At 38.3% G+C, this 19,882-nt stretch overlaps 1 protein-coding gene across 1 annotated transcript in view; it reads left to right on the forward strand.

The window, feature by feature from the left end:
• LOC108968144 (dystrophin, isoforms A/C/F/G/H) overlaps positions 1–19,882 on the forward strand; it is a gene marked incomplete at its 3' end in the record, with an annotated part of 344,088 nt that overhangs the window by 118,458 nt on the left and 205,748 nt on the right. The window contains 6 exon segments of the mRNA XM_018931935.1: positions 14,004–14,072; positions 15,031–15,121; positions 15,179–15,299; positions 15,375–15,508; positions 15,908–16,001; positions 16,076–16,156. Coding sequence (XP_018787480.1) covers positions 14,004–14,072; positions 15,031–15,121; positions 15,179–15,299; positions 15,375–15,508; positions 15,908–16,001; positions 16,076–16,156 — 590 coding nt within the window.

Genomic DNA, 19,882 nt, shown 5'->3' on the forward strand with positions numbered 1-19,882 from the left:
TGATAATGATAATGGTAAAGATAATGATAATGATAATGTTAATGATGATGATAAAGATAATGATGATGATAATAATAATGATGATGATAACGATAATGATAATGATAATAGTAATGATGATGATACTGATAATGATAATGGTAATGATAATGATGATGAAAACGATAATGATGTGGATAATGATTATGATGATGATAATGTTAATGACAGTGATATTATTCTTTGTAAATATCTCTACCAAACTTAAATCTTTACCACTGTCATTTAATACTCAAAATATATGTATGTATATTAGACACGATAATAATATATTTTCTAAAAAAAAAAAAATAAAAAAAAAATTCTCTTTGTGCTCATAAAAGTTAAAAAAAAAAAAAAATAAAAAAAAAATTCTCTTTGTGCTCATAAAAGTTCCCAATTAAAAAAGCAACACCAATCGCTTCTCTTTTCGCTAAATTTGCTTATCAGTAAACCGCAACATGCGGCTGCATGCCTTCACCTTCCTTTTCGCCACTCTTTGTCCATGACTGGTGGATTGCGCTGGTGCTTTTTTATTTGGTTTACCTTTTAGCGTAGTTTTTGTTTTGTTTACACTTCGTTTGCCGGCAGCGTGGGGGCGTAATGAGCAACAACCCCTGGTGGATATTTACACCGCTCTGCTTCTTTGTTGAACAAACCAACGAAAGGGGGTGTCAATAGACACTCGGGAAATTGATGTGTTGTATTAAAATGAGAGCGCAGACAATCTCCATCAAACTAAGAGGGTTGTCTCAGTATCTCAGAGAGCAGGTGATAAGTATTTTTATGAAGGTAGAAAAATAAATAAAGAATTTTTTCGTCTAAATGCTAAATTTCAGAATGAAAGAATGGTGAATTTCGGTGAAATCTGGGCCGGTAAGGTACTGTGTTAGATATAACACAAAATATAAAAGATAATCATCATAACCTGAAAACGATATATTAAGTTTGTCAGGCTGTCAGGCAGTGGGTAACACACAGAAGTAAACTTTGGTGATTTTGTATGAAATATATATGAACGACGAATAAGTAAACGTTTGTCTTCACCAAGTAGCCCCTTAGCCTTAGAGATATTGATCTGAAATTTTGCACAAATGCAGTCGGTAATGTTTTCTGCTTTGTGATTAGTTACTATTTTCCAGTTTTAAATACCACTACCATTACCTCTAATATTATAATCTTTATTGTTACAATTATCATCACCGTTACATTATGATTATTAGCATTACCAATAATTTGTTTAATTTTGTTGATATTAGCTTCAAACTTCTTGTAACGAAAAGCACAATTACTATCATCATAAAAATTACCAAAATATGACATTTGAGAGTGATGTGATATTTACACTTTCGAAAATTTAAATCGTTTATTCTTATAAAGTCGAAATTAACATTACAACTATGATTACCATTCCAATTATCATTRCCATTACCATTATGATTACCAAGCCCTGAYWAGTATTCCAAAAAAATATGMTATTTTTATGGCAMTTATATGATCATTATAATTAATTTTGCCATTGTCATTACCATAATAATTACCAATACCAGATTATCATTCCAACAAAATAAGAAAGTGATATTTTTATCACACTTATTTTTRTCCAAAGGATTACCTTATTACTTATTTAGTATACTAGTATCAYTACCATTAACACTATAATAAGCTATTTTCCGATTGCTGGTTAAGGTTGCCTTTTAGTTGCGTTATTATATAAACCAGAATTTGATTACCATTCCAATTATCATTACAATTGCCAATATAATTACTCATACCAAAATATCATTCCAACAAAATTTGAAAGTGCTATTTTTTGATACTTATTTTTGTCATTATAATTACATTTGCCATTAACATTACTATTACCATTACCATTACTATTACCATTACCATTGCCATTACTATTACCATTACCATTACCATTACCATTACTATTACCATTACCATTACCTTTACTATTACCATTGCCATTGCCATTACTATTATCATTACCATTACCATTGCCATTACTATTACCATTACCATTACTATTACCATTGCCATTGCCATTACTATTACCATTACTATTACCATTACCATTGCCATTACCATTGCCATTACTATTATAGTATGCTATACTCCAGTTGCTGGTAAAAGTCCCCTTCTAGTTGGGTTACCATTTGAACCAGAATTTGAAATCGAATTCACCACAGCTGACAGCTGTCTGCTTTGCACTGGAGTTACCCCAAAATGGCGCTCTTAAAACGCCACGCTTTCGGAGCGCCGCTCAGTGAACCACACACGAGTGGGTGGTCGAACTGCCAATGTTAAAGGGCAGGTGGGCTCCGCGGAGCACATCGCTACATATGATAATCAGTTTTAAGGAAAATTTCATGTTGAATTCGGCTGCAGACGGTCATTCGTGATTTTTAACTGCGTACAAACGGTTGTGATTTTAATAGGCATCCTCCGCGAGCGATATACATGCACTCTTCTGCTTTAGCGTTAACAAAGCCAGAATATCAATTTCCATTCAGTAAAGTAAATATTGTGCTATTAAAGGAAAAATAAAAATAAATCAGAGAAAACTTTGAGAAGTTACCGAAAGTTTTCCAAAGTTGGCAGACAAGCGACTTTCTGTGAAAACCCTAGCAAAAAGTGAACGTAAAGGAAAACCATTTGTGAAGCATACGCGCACAAACACACCAAACAAAAAGTAGAGAAAAACTACACTGTGAAAGAAAAAGAATACGAAGAAAGCGAGAAAAAGTGAGAAACAACTTGAGCAGCCAACAAAAACCAAGCGATTGTGAGTGAGCAAAGCCAAAGCCTACGCCTGGCGGTGTCCTAGAGTTGTTTATACTCACTTGTGTCTGTGGTGGCGGGCGCGCTGCAGCGCATGTGTGCGTGTCTGTGTGCGTGTTTGTCTTGAATATGCCTACAATGGGTGTAGCGTTAATCAATACCAGCAGGGTGATGCGCTCGGGAAAGCCGCTGCAAGCGATATCGTGCGTTGCAAGCCACCACCACAGCACGCATGTTGAACACACACTCGCATAGCGAAAMACGAAAGCCGGCTACATTGCGCYAGCAGGCACGCAGGCAAGCAGTCTGCCAATAAGCCAGTGAAGCAAGCAGCGCGCGTGCTTTTGTGTGTGTGTGTGCGCTGTGGAAAAGCGCTTAAGAAGCAATTAAATTTAGGCGGCATTAGAAAAGTGCATGCATTAATTGAAGTGATTGAGCACAGTGTGACAAAGCGGCGGTTTCGAAAAGTGTGTCAGAAAATATGTGGAAAAAAGCAAAGTGCAGCCTACTTTAAGGCGCATGGGTTTAAGTTCATTGTATACATATGTAAGAGTCCGTTAGGCTGTCGTGCGTGCTTGTGTGCGATAAAGGTGGTAAGCGACCATGAAAATTCGCTGAATTTAAGTGAAGAATAAACAACGCGAGTGCCCCTTTCATTAACTGCGAGGACGGAAAGACTGCGTTGTGATAAAAATGGAACTAAAAATATTAAAAAAAAACATTAAATAGCAAAAGTAGCAGCAAAAATGAAAGCTGCAACAATAAAATGAGCAACAACAATAACTAAAAGCAGCAGTAGACCGTTGCAGTGACAACGAGCGTAGCTGACGACCTTCGTGCGGTTGTTAGGAACTCATGTATATGTGTATTTGTGCATCTGTGTTTGTGTGCCTTCACTGTTGTTGTGTCTGTGTTGCCGTCATTCCTATTTACTATCTCGTTGCACCACAAGCAACAGCGTCTAGTAAAAACTCACAAAAAACTGGCAGTGCTGCATACTTTTGGGCGTCAGGACCTTGTAGTGCATCGGTTTGCAAAACGCCATCACTTTGGCTGTTTGCCTGCGCCACTCACTCATTTACGAAATTATTTGCACAAATTGAAAGCATTTTGCATTTACTTTGTGTTGCGCTATGTCCGCGCGCATGTGTGTGTGTGTGTGTGTGTGTTGCACTTGTCATGCCTGCCGCAATCCAATAGGTTTGGATTGTTTATTGAGTTGTGGGAACGAAAATACAAAGAAATTTTCAATTCAATTCAAGTGTATAAATATGAGTAACTCTTAATGGAAAATGATGGAGCCAAGTAGAGTAAACAAACATACGAATATGACGCTTTGATTAAGGAGTCGTAGATTGTGTGTCTATCTCTCAGCGCAATTATTTGCCAGAAATTATCTCAAAATAAATATTTTTGTTTTTATAAAAATTTAAAATTGTTTAAGTGGACCATCAGTACCGAGTCACTGTAGAGAAACAAAACCCTGGAAACAATCATTTGTATAGAAGTGCTTGAGAAAATGGTAGTATATAAGTATAAGTAATACAATAAATGCTTTTTATCTTTCGCTTTAGGGAGAATTGATGAACTACATTTAGTTTAATAGAWTCAGTGCGCGGTTATAATATATGCCAGAAGGAACTCAGCTGAAGTTTACTCTTATGAAATAAATTTCATTAAGATTGATTGAGATTTTACTTACTTTACTGGAAACCGATATCATCTTGACTCTAAAGATGCTGCTTTTACATTTCCTAAGCTAAACAGGGGTAAAATGATCGAAGAGATAGTTTCGAAATACTGCAATCAGGCAAAAAAATATTCCAATGACGTTTAAYATATTGGAGGTCAATGKCAATTCTCTCTACCTCTTTTTAGAAAAAATCTGAAATGTTYTCTTTGTTTTCTGCTTATAGCTATCACTTCACCTCTTGCTCGGCCTAATTCTTGGCATATTGCCCTGAAAAGTCATATTGATTCTGCAAAATACTCTAAGATAACASGCGTTCTTGACGAATCCTCCTTCTGTGTGTCTAACTCAATTTCCAAATTTRTGCGGGATATGACAAGTATGAAGATGCAGATAAGATCTCCTGTTTCTTAAAAGACAATTACTAAGTAGTGAATGCGATATATCATATACTTCTTTATCTCTGAATCGAAGTAAATCTGAAGCTAGTCTCCTTCAAGCCCGTCTATGCTTTTATTTACTAGTTCCTCTAACATACTTGCAAGTTGCGGAGCTTATAGTTGTCGACGATACAAAAAAACTAATGGGTGTGAATCTTGGAACAATTGGTATAATATTGTAATGCATAAATCAGATAAACTGGTACAATTAACATAATAGAACTGCAAGTGCTGCTACCACTTCAATCAAATATCTACATTCCGCCACGTATTGAATTCAAATGGATAAGCCTGAATTTGCAGAAATCGTATAGTATCAATACAGGCGAAATACAACATATGTATGTACCGCATTTCAGATCAAAAATTGGCTAAGATGAAAGGTCTACAGTTAGCACATTAGCTGGAAATAAGAAGTCACTGTTTCAAGTATATTAGAGCTCTGGGAAGATTAGCACCGGTTGCATTTCTTTATGGTATTACTCAGTTATGCTTGAGAACATGCTTCAATGCAATTTTGTGAAAGTAACTCGCGCCGCGCATTGATGCATGTATTAGGCATAAAGTATGCGAAACTAAAAAATATCAATGTAACCATAGTAAAATTTTTTTTTTTTGGCAAAATTTGTTTGTTTTTTTGTTATGAAAATTGTGCCTTCGACAGTGTTGCACTGCTTATAGCGACTCTCAAACTTCTCAATACCGTCTTCTAGTACAATTTGTTTTCTATGCAAAAAATATGTATCACTCTCAGCGATCACCTCTTCGTTCGACATAAATACCTTTCCAGCATGCTTCCTTTGAGAGCTGAGATTTAAAAATAGTCGCTAGGGGCCAGATATGGAGAATACGGTGGATGCGGTAGCGCTTCAAAGCCCAAAATCATTTATTTTTGCCATCGTTTTCACTGACTTGTGACGATCGCATGGAGCTAAATAGGGCGAGTACTGTGTTTGCGGCACGAAAAAAACACGAAGAATCAATGCAGAATGCGAAGGTGCATTATCTGTGTGCAAAAAGCAAGAGTTGTCGACCCTTAATTCCGACCTCATTTTGCAAATAATCTTGCGCAAACGAGTATATATAACGAATAGTATTCCTTGCCCGAACGAAACGAATTCGGAGTGCACCACCACCTCGACATTCGAAGAAAACTGCCAACATAAGCTTGATTATTAATCTACTTTGACTGAGTTTTTTTTTCCAGTTTTGATTCACGTTTGCCATGTTGTCTACTGATTTATCGTCTGTTTCCGAGTCGTAAGCATAGATCCAAGACTCATCCACAGTATTACTAGGTTTCAAGACATCCTAATAGTCGGAAAGCGACGCCGATTTTCGAAAATATTGCGTGATTTTGGAATAAATTTTGCTTTCGCTTTTCCGAGGCCCAAATGATCTTTCAAAATGGTTTTCGCTGATCCTTCGGATATTCCAACGATACCAGTAAGATCTTTGACTGTTAATCGCACCAATTTCTTTATTTTATTGACGCGTTGATCATCAGTAGATGTTGGTGGTCAACCTGTGCGCGGTTTTTCGTAAAAGCATTCTCGACGCTCTTTGAATAATTTGTATCAATTCAAAACACTTGCTCGCGCACAAACAATTATCGCGGAAGACCTCTAAAAATATTCTGAATGTTTAGACACCAGAAATTTGATTGCGCACACAAAATTTAATGGAGCTTCTTTATTGAAAAAGCATTCTCTCGTACATTTCAGTAATATAACTTACAGTGTGACTGATATTTTCGATAAAAACATTAGCAATTTGCATGTTTGGTCTGCATGTTTGGTATCTGGGCACTTGAAATGTTATAAACCGACTTCCATTATTCCTGAACGTGATAAATCATACCCTAAAGGCAGTATTATCGTAAAAATTAACTCCAATACCTTTATAGGTTTTCGATTTATATAATGAGAGAACCATATGGAATTTAAATTTGCAATATATGAGAAGTGGGCGTGCTTTTAGTGGGCGTGCTTTTAAAAGATTGAATTTCACCTAAAAGTGTTTGTAGCTACGCCATTTATCCAGTTTAATAATCGGATTCTATAAAGTTATTTTGTGTCAACTCTGGGGAAAAATTTTATGTCTCTGGTGTACTTTTATAGCGACTGAAGGGGAGTGGACGAGATTTTCTTCTGATTTAACCCATTTTAACTGCCATCACCACTACTATCTTAATCCACCACTACTAATATTGGGTAGCATAGTGGATTTAAAATTATTTTTTTGATTCAAAAATTATCAGGTATACTACTTATGAGCCAAGAAAAGAGCAACCCTAATGTTTACTTCAAAATAGTAGCTAAGAAGTGGGAATTCAGGTAGGCTTCTCGTATTTCCGCCCGACTTCTTCATGTTTCAAAACAAACAGAAGCCACACGGAGTGACATCGTGGCTTCACGTAGACCTCACTGCTATCAGTAACTGTAAATCTAACAATGATGGCGAATTTTGGGGTATCAGTTAATCTAAAATCTTGTTAAGCACTTGTCAGAAGACATTTTAATTAAATATAATATTTCCACCTTAAGCCTTATAAAATATGCCCAACAACTTGTTCATATTTGCAAAGCGAAGCTGTAACCGAATTTCAGCCTTTAGAGGTAACAAATACTATGTGCCATTTTGCGCGAGATTTGCCAGACTAAGCTGTTGAAATCTCACTGTTTGCTCAGCCGAAATCTAACCAACCTGCATAATTTCAAGTTTAAATGGCCTAAAAGAGGACTTAAGAAAAATGTTTGCTATTTATTTTTAACAAACAAAAGAAAAACGAATTTTCGCCATAAAGCAAAATTATCGCACCGCAAGGCACAAGTTTAGTTAATGCAATAACCGCGTGCAAACTTCAAGAAACTTTTCATATTTCGCACGAAAAGTACGCTTTTGTTGAACTTCCCCTCGAGATTGGTCAATACATACTTCACATTGGCCTTGCCCGCTATAAAATGCCCATTATAGCCCACCAACAGGCGCAGACACACAAATACCCACACACTCTGCACACACACACACACACACACATGCTTGGGGGAAGGCATACAAAAGCTAGTTGGCAAATAAATATGTGTGTGCGTGTGTGTGCGCTTTGAAAGTTTATTTTTGTATTTTTTGTAATAAAAAACAGGCCTACTTTGCGGCGCCGTGGCATTATTTGCTTAAGCTACCGCATAAAGTGGTAAACATAAAGCAACAATGCAACCGGCATTTAATTGCAATGCAAGCGGCGAGTGAGCGAAGAGAAGGTGCAACAGCGTGTGCATACAAAACTATTGGATGGGGGTATGAAAGTTGCACAGCAACAACAATAGTAGCGGTTGCTGGCTATTGCGCGCAGGTAGAGTGTCTACAACAACACGCAGAACTGCAGCGAAGTCCATTGAGTATAAAATACTAAAATACTACAAAACTGCTTGCTCACGCTGTGTTTGTTGCTATTGTGACTCTTGTTGTTGTTTTTGTGCCTGCAAGCATTCCCCGCTACTTTACACACAAACACACACCACTACAGCCACGCAGCGCTTGCATGTGTGTATATACCAAAATAGTGAAGGGTTGAGCATGCTTTTAGGCGAAATGGTGTGTGTGTGTGTGTGTGCCAAAGGCCGGTTGTGAAGTGTGCATGGGTAAACGATAAATATATGTGTTGCTTTTTTATATGAAGTAGGTGTGGTTGCTGGCTGTTGGGTCCTGTGGGTGCCGGTGTGTAGACGCAGGACATCAGCTGCGAGCCCCACCGGCCGCCTCCTGGCCATTTTGATATTGTAGTTTGTAAATATACAGCAGCATGACATTTTTTGCTTGTGGCAAGGCTGCAACATGCAGTTTTTGTGTTGAAACTGAAGCGTTCAGGGGGTAGAGCGCAGGGCAGCGCCGTTTGTTGGGAGAGAATTCAAGCGCAATGTGCCGGAATTGGTGTGGCATAGCTAAAGGTGTATATGTAGGGGATGAGAATATGGTGCATGAAGGAATTTGAATACATTTTCACTTATAGGCATGAAGAGAGAGAGAGAAATAAGCGGGCTGTGCGTTGCAAAGTACTTAACAAAATAACTGAAATTTGAAGTTTTTGTAAGAAAAAATTTGTGGCAGCCTAAATTGCGTATACACTACGCTGACAGCCGAAAAGTATGCTATAAAAAATTAAAATGAAACCGGCTGAGCGCGGTAGCGTTTGTGGAGTGTGGTGAGAAATAAAAGTTGCCATGGTGAGAGTAATAAGTGAGAGCAGTGAAGAGAGATTATACGGTTTGAGCGCAGAGAGAGTAGAGTACGGTTTTGAGTGAGAGTGATTAGCAGAGGCACCAAGTGAGTGAGAGCAAGCAATTTCGAGAAGCACTGAGCGCCGCGCGTGGCACGCGGCATTTCATTGTTGGCTTTTGCAATTAATTTGTTGTCGTTGTTGCTTTTGTCACCGGTTTTACGCCAATGTTTGTTTATTTTCACTTTATTGTCGTTTTTGTTTGACATAAACGGTTGTACTATTTGGCTGAAGCAGGCGAAATACAAATGAAAAGAAAGCAGATATAAAAAACAACAAATGAAAATAAATAAAAACACAAAAAAACTTGAATAAAGGTGTCAGTTTACCGTGAGAAAATATTGTTGAACCAGCGATGTGTATGAGCTCCTAAATGTATGCCTAGAAAGCGCCACACATTAAATTAAAGTAAAATGAAATAACAGCAACTAAAGTTAATGTGAAACTTAAAGCGTTTTCTTGACAAAAATAAAACAAACAAATCAGCAAAAAAAGCGCACAAAGTTAAGTTAAGTTAAGTAAAGTGAACAACAAAGCTAAACAAGCGGCAAACCCCGTGTAATACATTTGACTATCAGCTAACGGAAACGCACAACGCCACAATCAACATTTAAAGCAAAATACCAACGTTATGAGTGCTAAGCCACCACCCGCCGCTAATGCGGACACTGAAAGTCCCAAAATGGCGCCTGAGATACCGCGCCTCACTTCGGAGCTCGCCGCACAGGCCGCCATACGCGCACAGCAAATACTACGCAAGCAAGCCTCACAGGAGGAGCAGAGCAACTGCAACGCAGCCACCATGCACTTGCCACCGAAGCCGTTGGGCGCCGTGCCACCACCACTGCCACCGCAGCACAACAAGCCGGTACCAGCTATACCGGCACGCGCTGCCGACCGTGCGCCACCGCCGGAGATACCGCCAAAACGGCACAGTCTTAAGAGCTTACCAGATGGCTTTCCGCTGCCGCCACCAGGCCGCCAACCGCCGCCACTGCCCAGAAAACCTGCCTCCGCGCAGAGCTCCGCACAAAATAGCGCACAAAACTCGCCACTCACCGGTTTAAAGTTCAAAGATCGCCCACCATTGCCACCAGAGAAGCCAATTGATGTGTTGAAGCGCAGCTCAAACCCGTTCGATCCACCATTGCTGTTGTCGGGCAGCAATGAAGCGCTGCCAAAGTCGGCAGTGCCATCACCGGCACCCACACGCGCCAGCGAGGCAAAGAAAGCGGCCGCTGCCGCTGCAGCCGCCGCCGCAGCTGCTGCTACAAATTCCACCGCCTCCAGCACGCGTCTATCACCCACGGAGGACTTCGGTTCGGAGGATGCATTGCGCGGCATAGAGAGCGGTCTACGCAATATGGAACGCGCCATGCAAGAACAAATGAATCTGCGCTCAATGGAAGCAGCAGCAGCCGCTGCTGCGGTGGCAGCACAGCAAAATAATTTCGATTTGAGTTTTAAGGCCGGTTTAGGTGGCAACGCTGGCATACGTCATCCACTAACCAATCTCAATTTGCGCGGCCCAGCCGGCGGCTTGCCACCATATGAAAGGAATCTGTCGCTGGACGAGACTAGCGCACGCGATTTGGGTCTACTGCAGCAAAATCCGGCTGTGGCTGCTGTGGCCGCTGCCGCACGACAATCATTCGAGGAGTTGAAGCAGCTGCGCTCACAGCAGTTGCAGGGCTCTGCGACGGCGCTCAATCAAAGCGCCGAGCACAATGCTATGCGCTCCACTATCGAACACCATATGCGCTCCTTGGACCGCAATCTACCGCTGGAGCTACAATACAGTCGTCATCGCGTGCAAGCATCGCAGGACTTTAGCAAGTCGAATATGATTGGTGTAGGTGGCGGTGCAGGGTCTGCCGGTACTGGCAGTGGTTCCGGCAATCTAGGTGGTGGCGGTGGTGGGGGCGCTGCAGTTGGCAGTAATGGCGTTGGGGGTGGTGGTCCACCGATGCCCTTGACCAGTGAATTTCGTGAGCAAATACGTCAACAGCTGCTTGGTAATGTGCCGGGCAATGTGATGCATAATACTGGTTTAACGCCGGGCTCGGCAGCGGCCGCTGCTTTGCTGCAACATCAAGCACAGTCGCGGGCTGCAGCTGCTGCCGCTGCAGCAGCGGCCGCCGCTCAAGCAGCCGGCGGTTTGACTCGCGAGGAGATACGTATGCGGCGCCGGTCGTCTCACGATGAGACGCAGATCGTGCAGAATGCCAGCGGCGGGATTGCGGGTAGGACATTATTTCGTAGATAAATCTTAAAAATAGATTAATTTGTGTTTTTTTACATTCGTGTTATATCTATTATTCGTTAAATGCTTTAGTTTACGAATTTGATTTTATTTCTTGCTATTAGAATCGTTACACTGATCACTTGATTTTTCAGATTCTTCCTAAATTGTGGCCAATATCGATCAAAAGTATATAAATGTGTATTATTCTTTCCTAAGAATATTCTGCTGGCTTTGTAAGCTCACTTGGCAAAAGAAAAAATTCCTACTTCAATATTAAGCTATACGGTCAAAACCAACCGAAATCTGGAGATGGTTGGCTTGGCATTTCATCTCATAATAATTACGCCAAAATTTTTCTAATTGGTTCAAAATCTTTAGAAAAACAGTAATGGCACTGAAACCAATATGTAGGGATAGCTCCTAGTTCCGATCCACACTCGTTTCATTGATCTAACGTTTTAAGTTTAAATTCTTGAAGAAACTTTCATCTGACTTCCTACTAACTTTTCTAGGAGTTTTCTTGTCCATGTCTAGACGTTGTACGTGAATCGGCTCAGCGTTTTGTTGAACATCCGCGTCTATCTAATCAAGTTCCGCGAAAAAGTCGGCAAAGATCCGATTATAATGCTCCTTTTTGATGGTAACGGCATTTTATGCAACATTTTGAAAAAAAAACGAGGTCCGATGATGATGCCACAATACAAACCGCACCAATCGGTAAATTTTTGGGTTTCCTGAACCCTACGACTATTTTACTCACCTCAGAAACGACAATTCTGTTTGTTGACAAAGCAGTAAACTCAGAAATGGGCCTTACTCGAGAAAGTAATTTTACGGAGAACATGAATTCGCGTAATAATATTGTAAAATTTCCAACCACATCTGCATTACTTCAGGGTGGCGTACCATTTTGCTCATTCAGAGATTTACGTCTGCACACATGCGTTCAGGACCTGCTTTTTGCTGCGTAGCAGAACTACTGCGAATTTCTGGATAATTCTCCAGCTTGCTTAACTATCCGCGGTTATTGGACAAACCAGGACTTCTACGGCGTTGCGCTCTCGTTGCCATTGCAAACATTCAAAGAATATGCGTTCAGTGTCGTCTTCTGTCGCATCATTGTATAGGCAAGACGACTTTTCGACTTCTCCCATTCTGTGGTGATACTTTTTGCGGAACCCCTGACCAGATATGAGCTGGGTCGTATAAATGTCGACTGCTCCAAGCTTACTTCCATAAATGTAGGTATTTTATTAGACTGACCGTCTATCTGCTGCGACTTTCGTTTTCCCATCTTCGTTGCCATATTTTTATTGCATCCTTCTTTATTTGTTCTATTGCGCTCTTGATATTTTCGGATATTTCCTTTTAGCTCTCACAGCTTTTTCCTTTCGCATGCCAGAAGGTCAATTGCGGCATTGCCTGGGGCCCCCTATGTTGGCCATTAGTGCTAAGTTGAGAAGCCTTTCCTGCGACGTGTTGAATTTGTACCCAGAAGGTTAGTCTGCGGTCCAATCTTACGCCTAGGATATAAACAATGCTTTTGTGTCCTAAGAACATACGTAGTGGAAGATTTTAAGTGCTGTTGAAAGCGTTTCGGACATCTAGGTTTGTTCTGGCAGGTCTAAAGCCATGTTATCTAGGGAAGAGTCATCCAACATCGTTGATAGCCACTTCGAGTCTGTGTTGAATCAGCTTTTCATACAGTTTTCCCCCTGTGTCAACGATGTATAGTTCACGGTACGCTGCTGGCTAGTTGGAATCTCGTTTTCCCTTACTGATTAGCACCAGCTATTACTTTTTCCAGGGTTCAAGCAATAGTCGGGCTTCAATAATGCCGGTGGCTAGTTGCAGCGCTTCGTGGGTAAAATAGGGTATTGCAGAAATCTCAGGGTCTGTTCTGTGGTCCTTTTATCGTGTGCTGGAAAGAGTGCTTTGACGGTGTGATTCATTTTGGCAGCGGTTAAGCCGGGTTTGGCTCGTGCGCTGAGTTTATTTATTACTAGTTTATTTTTTTTTTTTTTGTTAATACTATCGCGTAGTTCCTCCGAATTTTCCATCAACCTTAAATTTATCGTGTAAATTTGAATTCTTTGAATAACCTTAGAATATGTTAATGTGCTCAAATAGCTAAGAAAATTAAACGGAGAATTAAGTAAGATTAATTATCCAATACAGTTAATTAATTTGCTAAATTAATGAGTTTTTGATGGTCTAGTAAAGTGCTTGAAATGAACATATTCGAGTTTGAAAACTTTCTAATTGGTTAATGTAGAGCCCAGTAAAGGAAGAGATATTTGTTGACTTTGCTTGAAGAACTGGACACAAATTTCGAAACAGTTAGTAATGGTGAATCGGCAAATAAACAAAATGACCTTACTATTAGCTTTTGAAAAGAGATATTTCCAATTGAGAAAAAGATAATTGTCTCTCGATAACCCTATAACCCTATTACTATAAGTATTAAATTTGCGGTTAACGCTGTTCGTTTGAACATTTCCTTAAGATTCAAAACCAAAAATAATCTTTTGTTTCTTATCCTTTACATAGAGCTAAAGCAATTTTCTCTTGCCCCTCATTGCGCAGCAGATTTGGATTATATGCGTTGTTGTTTGAAAGGTAAAGCTAATGGGCAATAAAATTAGAAAAGCAATTTAACTGAATAAGTTCTGAAAGGAAAACAAAACTTAACAAACCAAAATAAATGTCGTTGATTAATACCATGCCAGTTAATCCAAAGAAATGTAATAACTAAAATAGCTAACACAGCACAAACTAAAATTAATAAAAAAATAAAAAAAAAATAAATAAAATATAATTAAGAAATAATGCCTCTAAGTCGCTACTCTGCTGACTTTGTACACTAAACACAGAACTCATTCATTGCAAGAACCTCGTGGTGTTCCCTTACTTTCCAGGCTCTGGTTATAAAAATATACTTATCTTAACAACTTCATGAATATGTTTATAACAATTATTGTTAAATAAATTTGCATGATTGTTCGGTGAAATAATTTACCCTGGGAAGCACAGTTGGCAAGGTTCTAAAAAATAAGTAATCAATGTTGCATATCTGCAATACTTTAATGAAAAGCACCTTATAGTGTAAAAAAGCAACTAATAACAACAACTTCATACACTGGTATAATAAAGTAAGTGAAAGCGCTTAGGCTCTTGATAATATAAATAAAAGATAGATTTATCAATCTAATAAAGAGTGAAAGCACTAAACACCGGAAAGCAATTATACATTATAGAAAGAGTAACAAATAGCTTTCACATGCTCCTTTATGTTAGAAAGCTTTGAAAATACACGCAGCTTAATTTGCCTAAAACCAAAGTTTCATTTACGTAACTTACACTCAAATGAGCTTTCATACCGAAAGCTGGTGAAAGCTCTACACTACACATATATATTTATTTTATTTCTTATGTACTCACATGTGTTGTAATTTGTAATAATTTTTTTTAATAATCATAGTAACATACAAGCCCTTTATTCAATTAACCAACTTAGCTTACATCAAAAGCTTTTCTAATCTGCAAATTTGTTTCCGTTTTCGCTTTTAATCCATAGTTACACGCTTACGCGAACACTGGGATGACACGTCGCAGTGTGTGATGCAACGCGCCGCCCAACTGAAGAATATGCTCGGCGATTCACAGCGGTGAGTGAGGCGTTGAAATTTGCTAGAACTAATTTTAATTAATACAAAAACTTTCAGCTATGAAACCAAGCGCTTGGAGCTGGAAAAGTGGTTGGCACGCATGGAGGCACGCGCCGAGCGTATGGGCAGTGTCGCGACCACCGCCGATGTTTTGGAAGCGCAACAAAAGGAGCAAAAGGTGAGTGCCAAGCAGTGCGTTTATACTATTTAAAATAATTTATATTTATTTTTTCCTTTTTACTTTTCCATAAAGTCCTTCCACGCCGAGTTGCATCAAAATAAGCAGCAATTTGAGCTCTTCAACGCTTTGACGCAAAAATTGATTGCTGTTTATCCATCAGATGACACTACGCGCATCAAGAAGATGACGGAAACTATTAATCAAAGGTGAGTTTGATTCGCATAAAATGTTAGCTCAGAGATAATTAAGCGTGAAGTTATGTGAAGACACTCAAGTTCTTTGACTCACACTCAAGTCATGCATAGAAGCCAATTTTTCATGTTCGCCATAATAAATGATATGTCATATGTATATGGCAGAGGGCAAAAGGAACTGTTATAAAACTTATTCCTCTGCACACTTTTCTCTCTCTTGCACATCGTGTTGCACTTCCGTACAGTCTGTGTTCTGTGGGTCAAAATTAAGCTTTGCTCAATCGCACCACAGTTCGAGAAGGCCTGTCTATTATAATAATATGATATTATATACATATATGATAATATGATATTATGATAATAAATATTAACATTTTGTTATATTATAACTGTCAAACGCTTTCTTTACAGATATTCTAACCTGAACAATGGCGTCATCAATCGTGGCAAGCAACTGCACGCCGCTGTGCACAGTCTTCAGTCGTTCGATCGCGCCATGGATCAAGTATGTGCCTTGAAACACTTCTGCTTTTATATTATTTTAAATATTGACTTTTACTTTCGTTACAATTTCCCAAGTTCCTCGCTTTTCTCTCCGAGTCTGAATCACTTTGTGAGAGCGCCGAAGCTGAAATTGATCGCAATCCGCTAATGTTTAAGGTAAGTGCAGACATTGTAATTTCATTACAAAATAAGTTAGCTGCCTTCATATAATATATATACATATATAGTATGTATATATGAAAACTCTACTATCCTATGTGCCTTAAAAGGTACAAAAGTTGGTTACCCTTCAATCATATGCCATGGCATATAATTAATTTTGTTTGAAAACTATTTGCATTTTTATTAAATTTTTTTAATACTTTAATGGGATTTAAAATAGGCTAAAAAAACTGGTAGCCGTTCTTAAATAGCATAGTAGCATCTAACCAGAGGTTCCTAATAGTGTACCATTACCTCTAACTATATATACTACCTAAACATAATTTAGGTCTTCAAAGAGAAACACCAAACTTTCGGTGAAAAAAATTTTTTTCTGGAAGTTAGTTGTTTATAGGAGTTTTAATGATAACATAACCTTATAGGGATATACAGTGACTTGTAGCCTAAAAGAAAAAAACAACTTGGCAGTTGAATAATAAAAGTTAACCTTACCTCTTTTGTTCGTTGTCATCACGGATTGCTATTTTTTGTTTTTTTTAGATTTTCTACAAGTAAGGTATATTTCAAGGCCTCCTTGAGCGGACAGGTTATTGCAGAGAATAATTCGAAGTTGTTTTTTATTGTTATTTTTAAGTCTCTAATATTCGAACTTAAATTGGTTTCTGAATATTTACGATGTGTGTTGGAAAACTAACCGGAGTTTTAGTTTTTGAAAACCGTTTTCGTTTTTCCGCATTAATGTTTTTGCCTTCAAAATAGTCCGATGGCATTTTAAAGATCTTTCTACTTTTGTCAATAAGAAAGTTACACGGAAGTCTGTTTGGCTAATGCGAAAGCTGGGTTATGGTGAAATTATTGTTTTTGGCGAGAACTCTCCAACCGCGCGGAATCTTAAATTTTAGAATTCTCTATTTTCAGAACACCCCTCATATGTAGTTAACGATGTTTATATTTTTAAATGCACAATCTGTTTTCATCGAGCATATCATCACAAATTTAGTACAGAGAAAATAGTTCCAAAGCACGAATTCTTAAGAGTTTACCGAATGTAAGCTAATATGATTCGTCCACTATTTTAGAGACTATCAAATTGACCACCCTTTCTTTAGATTAAGAAATCAAAGTAGAATTCCCTCTAGCAGTCAGTGTGATCGGAATGAGTAGCTTTATCATAAAAACGTTAATTACACTTAGAGCAGAAGCTTGCATCCATGCTGCTTTGGTCTTTTATATACTGCTTTGTTTCCATATTTAGCGTATTACGTTTTTTTTAGAATTTTAGTTTGACAATGCTTGTAGAAACCACACTTCTTCAAAGTTAAAAATTCATGAGCGGCATTCCCAATAGCATTCAATAGCTCTTTTCAATTAGTTCTGGCATTACATATCCTAAATTAAATAATTAGTAGTGGTGTTGCGTTAATTGTGTCAATTATATAAAAATTACCCGAATTTTGTGTCAGTATAAGTGTTTGAGACTTTCTTTAAAGAAATATTCTCCTTTATAGCAAGCGTTTGAAAGAGTACTCATTAATTCTGGCAATTAGTTAATTGTGTTTGGTTGGAAATTTTCATACTTCACTAAATTTGTGAACTATTTGAAACGCTATTGTGATCATTAAATTATTTTGTAATTGTTTCAATTAATTTGTAAATTTTTTTTGTGGCGTTTTAACAAAATTATGTGCACTTGAACACAAAATTTGCTAATTTACTCAATTAAGGAATTATTTGAAATATTCACAATTTTATTTGAATATTTTCTTCAGCAAAATCTCATTACGATCGTCGAATACCTAAGGATTCACAGGGTAGTTTTGAAAACCTGATAACCTCAACTTTAACTATTTTAAACTTAAAATCTTAATTTCTTGTGATATAATTGTGCTCAATTAGCAACTTTATTAAACACTATATTTTCTCATTAAAAGTAACCGAACGAAATTTGTTATAATTTGTATAATTTTTTCTTGTCTATTAACCTAATCAATTACCATTAAATTAATTTGACTCTGATGTTATAAAAATTACAAGCGTAGCGCCTGACATTGAGCTAATTATTAACGCTATTTATTTACCAACAACTTTTCTAAAATAAACAAAAATCTTAATTTGTTTACGAAAACATTTCGAGTAGACAAATTCAGCATTTGTTTATTTATTTTGCGGTCGCCTGCCAACAGACGAGTTCATTGCGCCCATCAGCGACCGCATTACATTTGTCTGTTTCCGAAAGCGTTGTCGTACAAGGCATAATGATCAATTAAAATTTTTGTTATCAAATTGCACTTGAAAATCCATAAAACTTAGCGCGAGCGGCAAACAGACCGGCGTGGGCATATGTTTTTCTTCAAATGCAACAACAATAACAATGAAAGTTCCGCTTTTCTCGCAATTGTTGTGAGTGGCAGTCGTTACAACAAAGCGATTTTGGCATGGGACGTTCCAGCAGCACGATTATCGGAGGCATTACTTTTGTTGCTTAAGTGCCGATGGCGCCCAACGGTACTTTTATACCGCTGGATACACTCCTTGTGTCACACATAGCAGCCGGCACTAACTCTTTTGTTTTTGTTTTTTGTTTGTTTTCGTGCTCTTTTCTCTACGCGATGTTAATCAATCGCTTGAGTGTGACTATAATTTCATTTGCTTTGATTTCGTGTATTTTTCGTTTGTTTTGCGTTCTTATTTCACATTTTGTTGCTGTGCTCCGTTTGAACTGAATCAATTAAAATGGAAATGAGCGGGTGAAAAAGTTTGTGATAATAAAAGTTTTGCATCAGCGCGTAGACTGGGCGTTGGAGCGGCGTGTGCAGAGCGCGTCAGTTTGTTGGCTACTGCGCGCCCACTTGCTTGCAACACTGTTGCATGCAGCTAGCAGCGCCAGTGGGCACTTGAAATGTCTGGCGCACGCCACAGATGCCACACAGACTGGCACACATAAACACACCCTCAGCCTACACTTCAAATTAATTACATGATTCCGATTCCTCTGCTTACGCTTTGCCTTCTTTTTTTTTTTTTTTTTTTGTTTGCTTTTGTGCCTGTTTTTCTACTTTTTCTTTACGCAGAGATTTGAATTTGAATTTGAATATCGAAACGCTTTGTGCGTAGATGCACGCATTCTCAATTAAATCTGCTTAATTTGAATTGGCGTATCGGTGCCTTTGCTTGAAGCCTTCCAATGTATATTCATGCATGGGATACGGGAGAGTGAAGAAAAAAACTGAAGATTCGAATGCATGTGAGCAATATTGAATTGCAACTTTCAGACGGATGGATGTGTGTATTTGAAACTTTTTAGTATCTTTGAGTTGATTAATGTGTCAAAAGGGGCGATCCAAGAGATGCCGAACCGGAATGGCTAAACTCAAGCATTCATGAATTGATGGGTTTCAATACAAAATAATTGGTGTTTCATTTACATTTCGTACACGGTTTTGAGACAATTAAGCATTGATAATCTAATTTTGGTTACAATGTAATCATTATCCTGAAGTTTACTTTTGACATGGTTTTTATGCGTTTCAATGCGCCTTAAAGGCACAAGATTGCTTTTAGACCTACTTAAACTCATATGTTTTCAACGAACTTGTTTACATTTTCAAGTTCGCTCAAAAGCCTGTGTTCAAGATTTAAGTTCGGTCGAATACAGTCCTGCGCATAATTAGTCAGGACACAAACCAATACCAGTCAGCTGATTGCTGAATGATCACTATG

The sequence above is a fragment of the Bactrocera latifrons genome, unplaced genomic scaffold (genome assembly GCF_001853355.1).
Source record: "Bactrocera latifrons isolate USDA-ARS-PBARC rearing strain unplaced genomic scaffold, ASM185335v1 scaffold_204, whole genome shotgun sequence".
In the NCBI taxonomy this organism is placed as follows: domain Eukaryota; kingdom Metazoa; phylum Arthropoda; class Insecta; order Diptera; family Tephritidae; genus Bactrocera; species Bactrocera latifrons.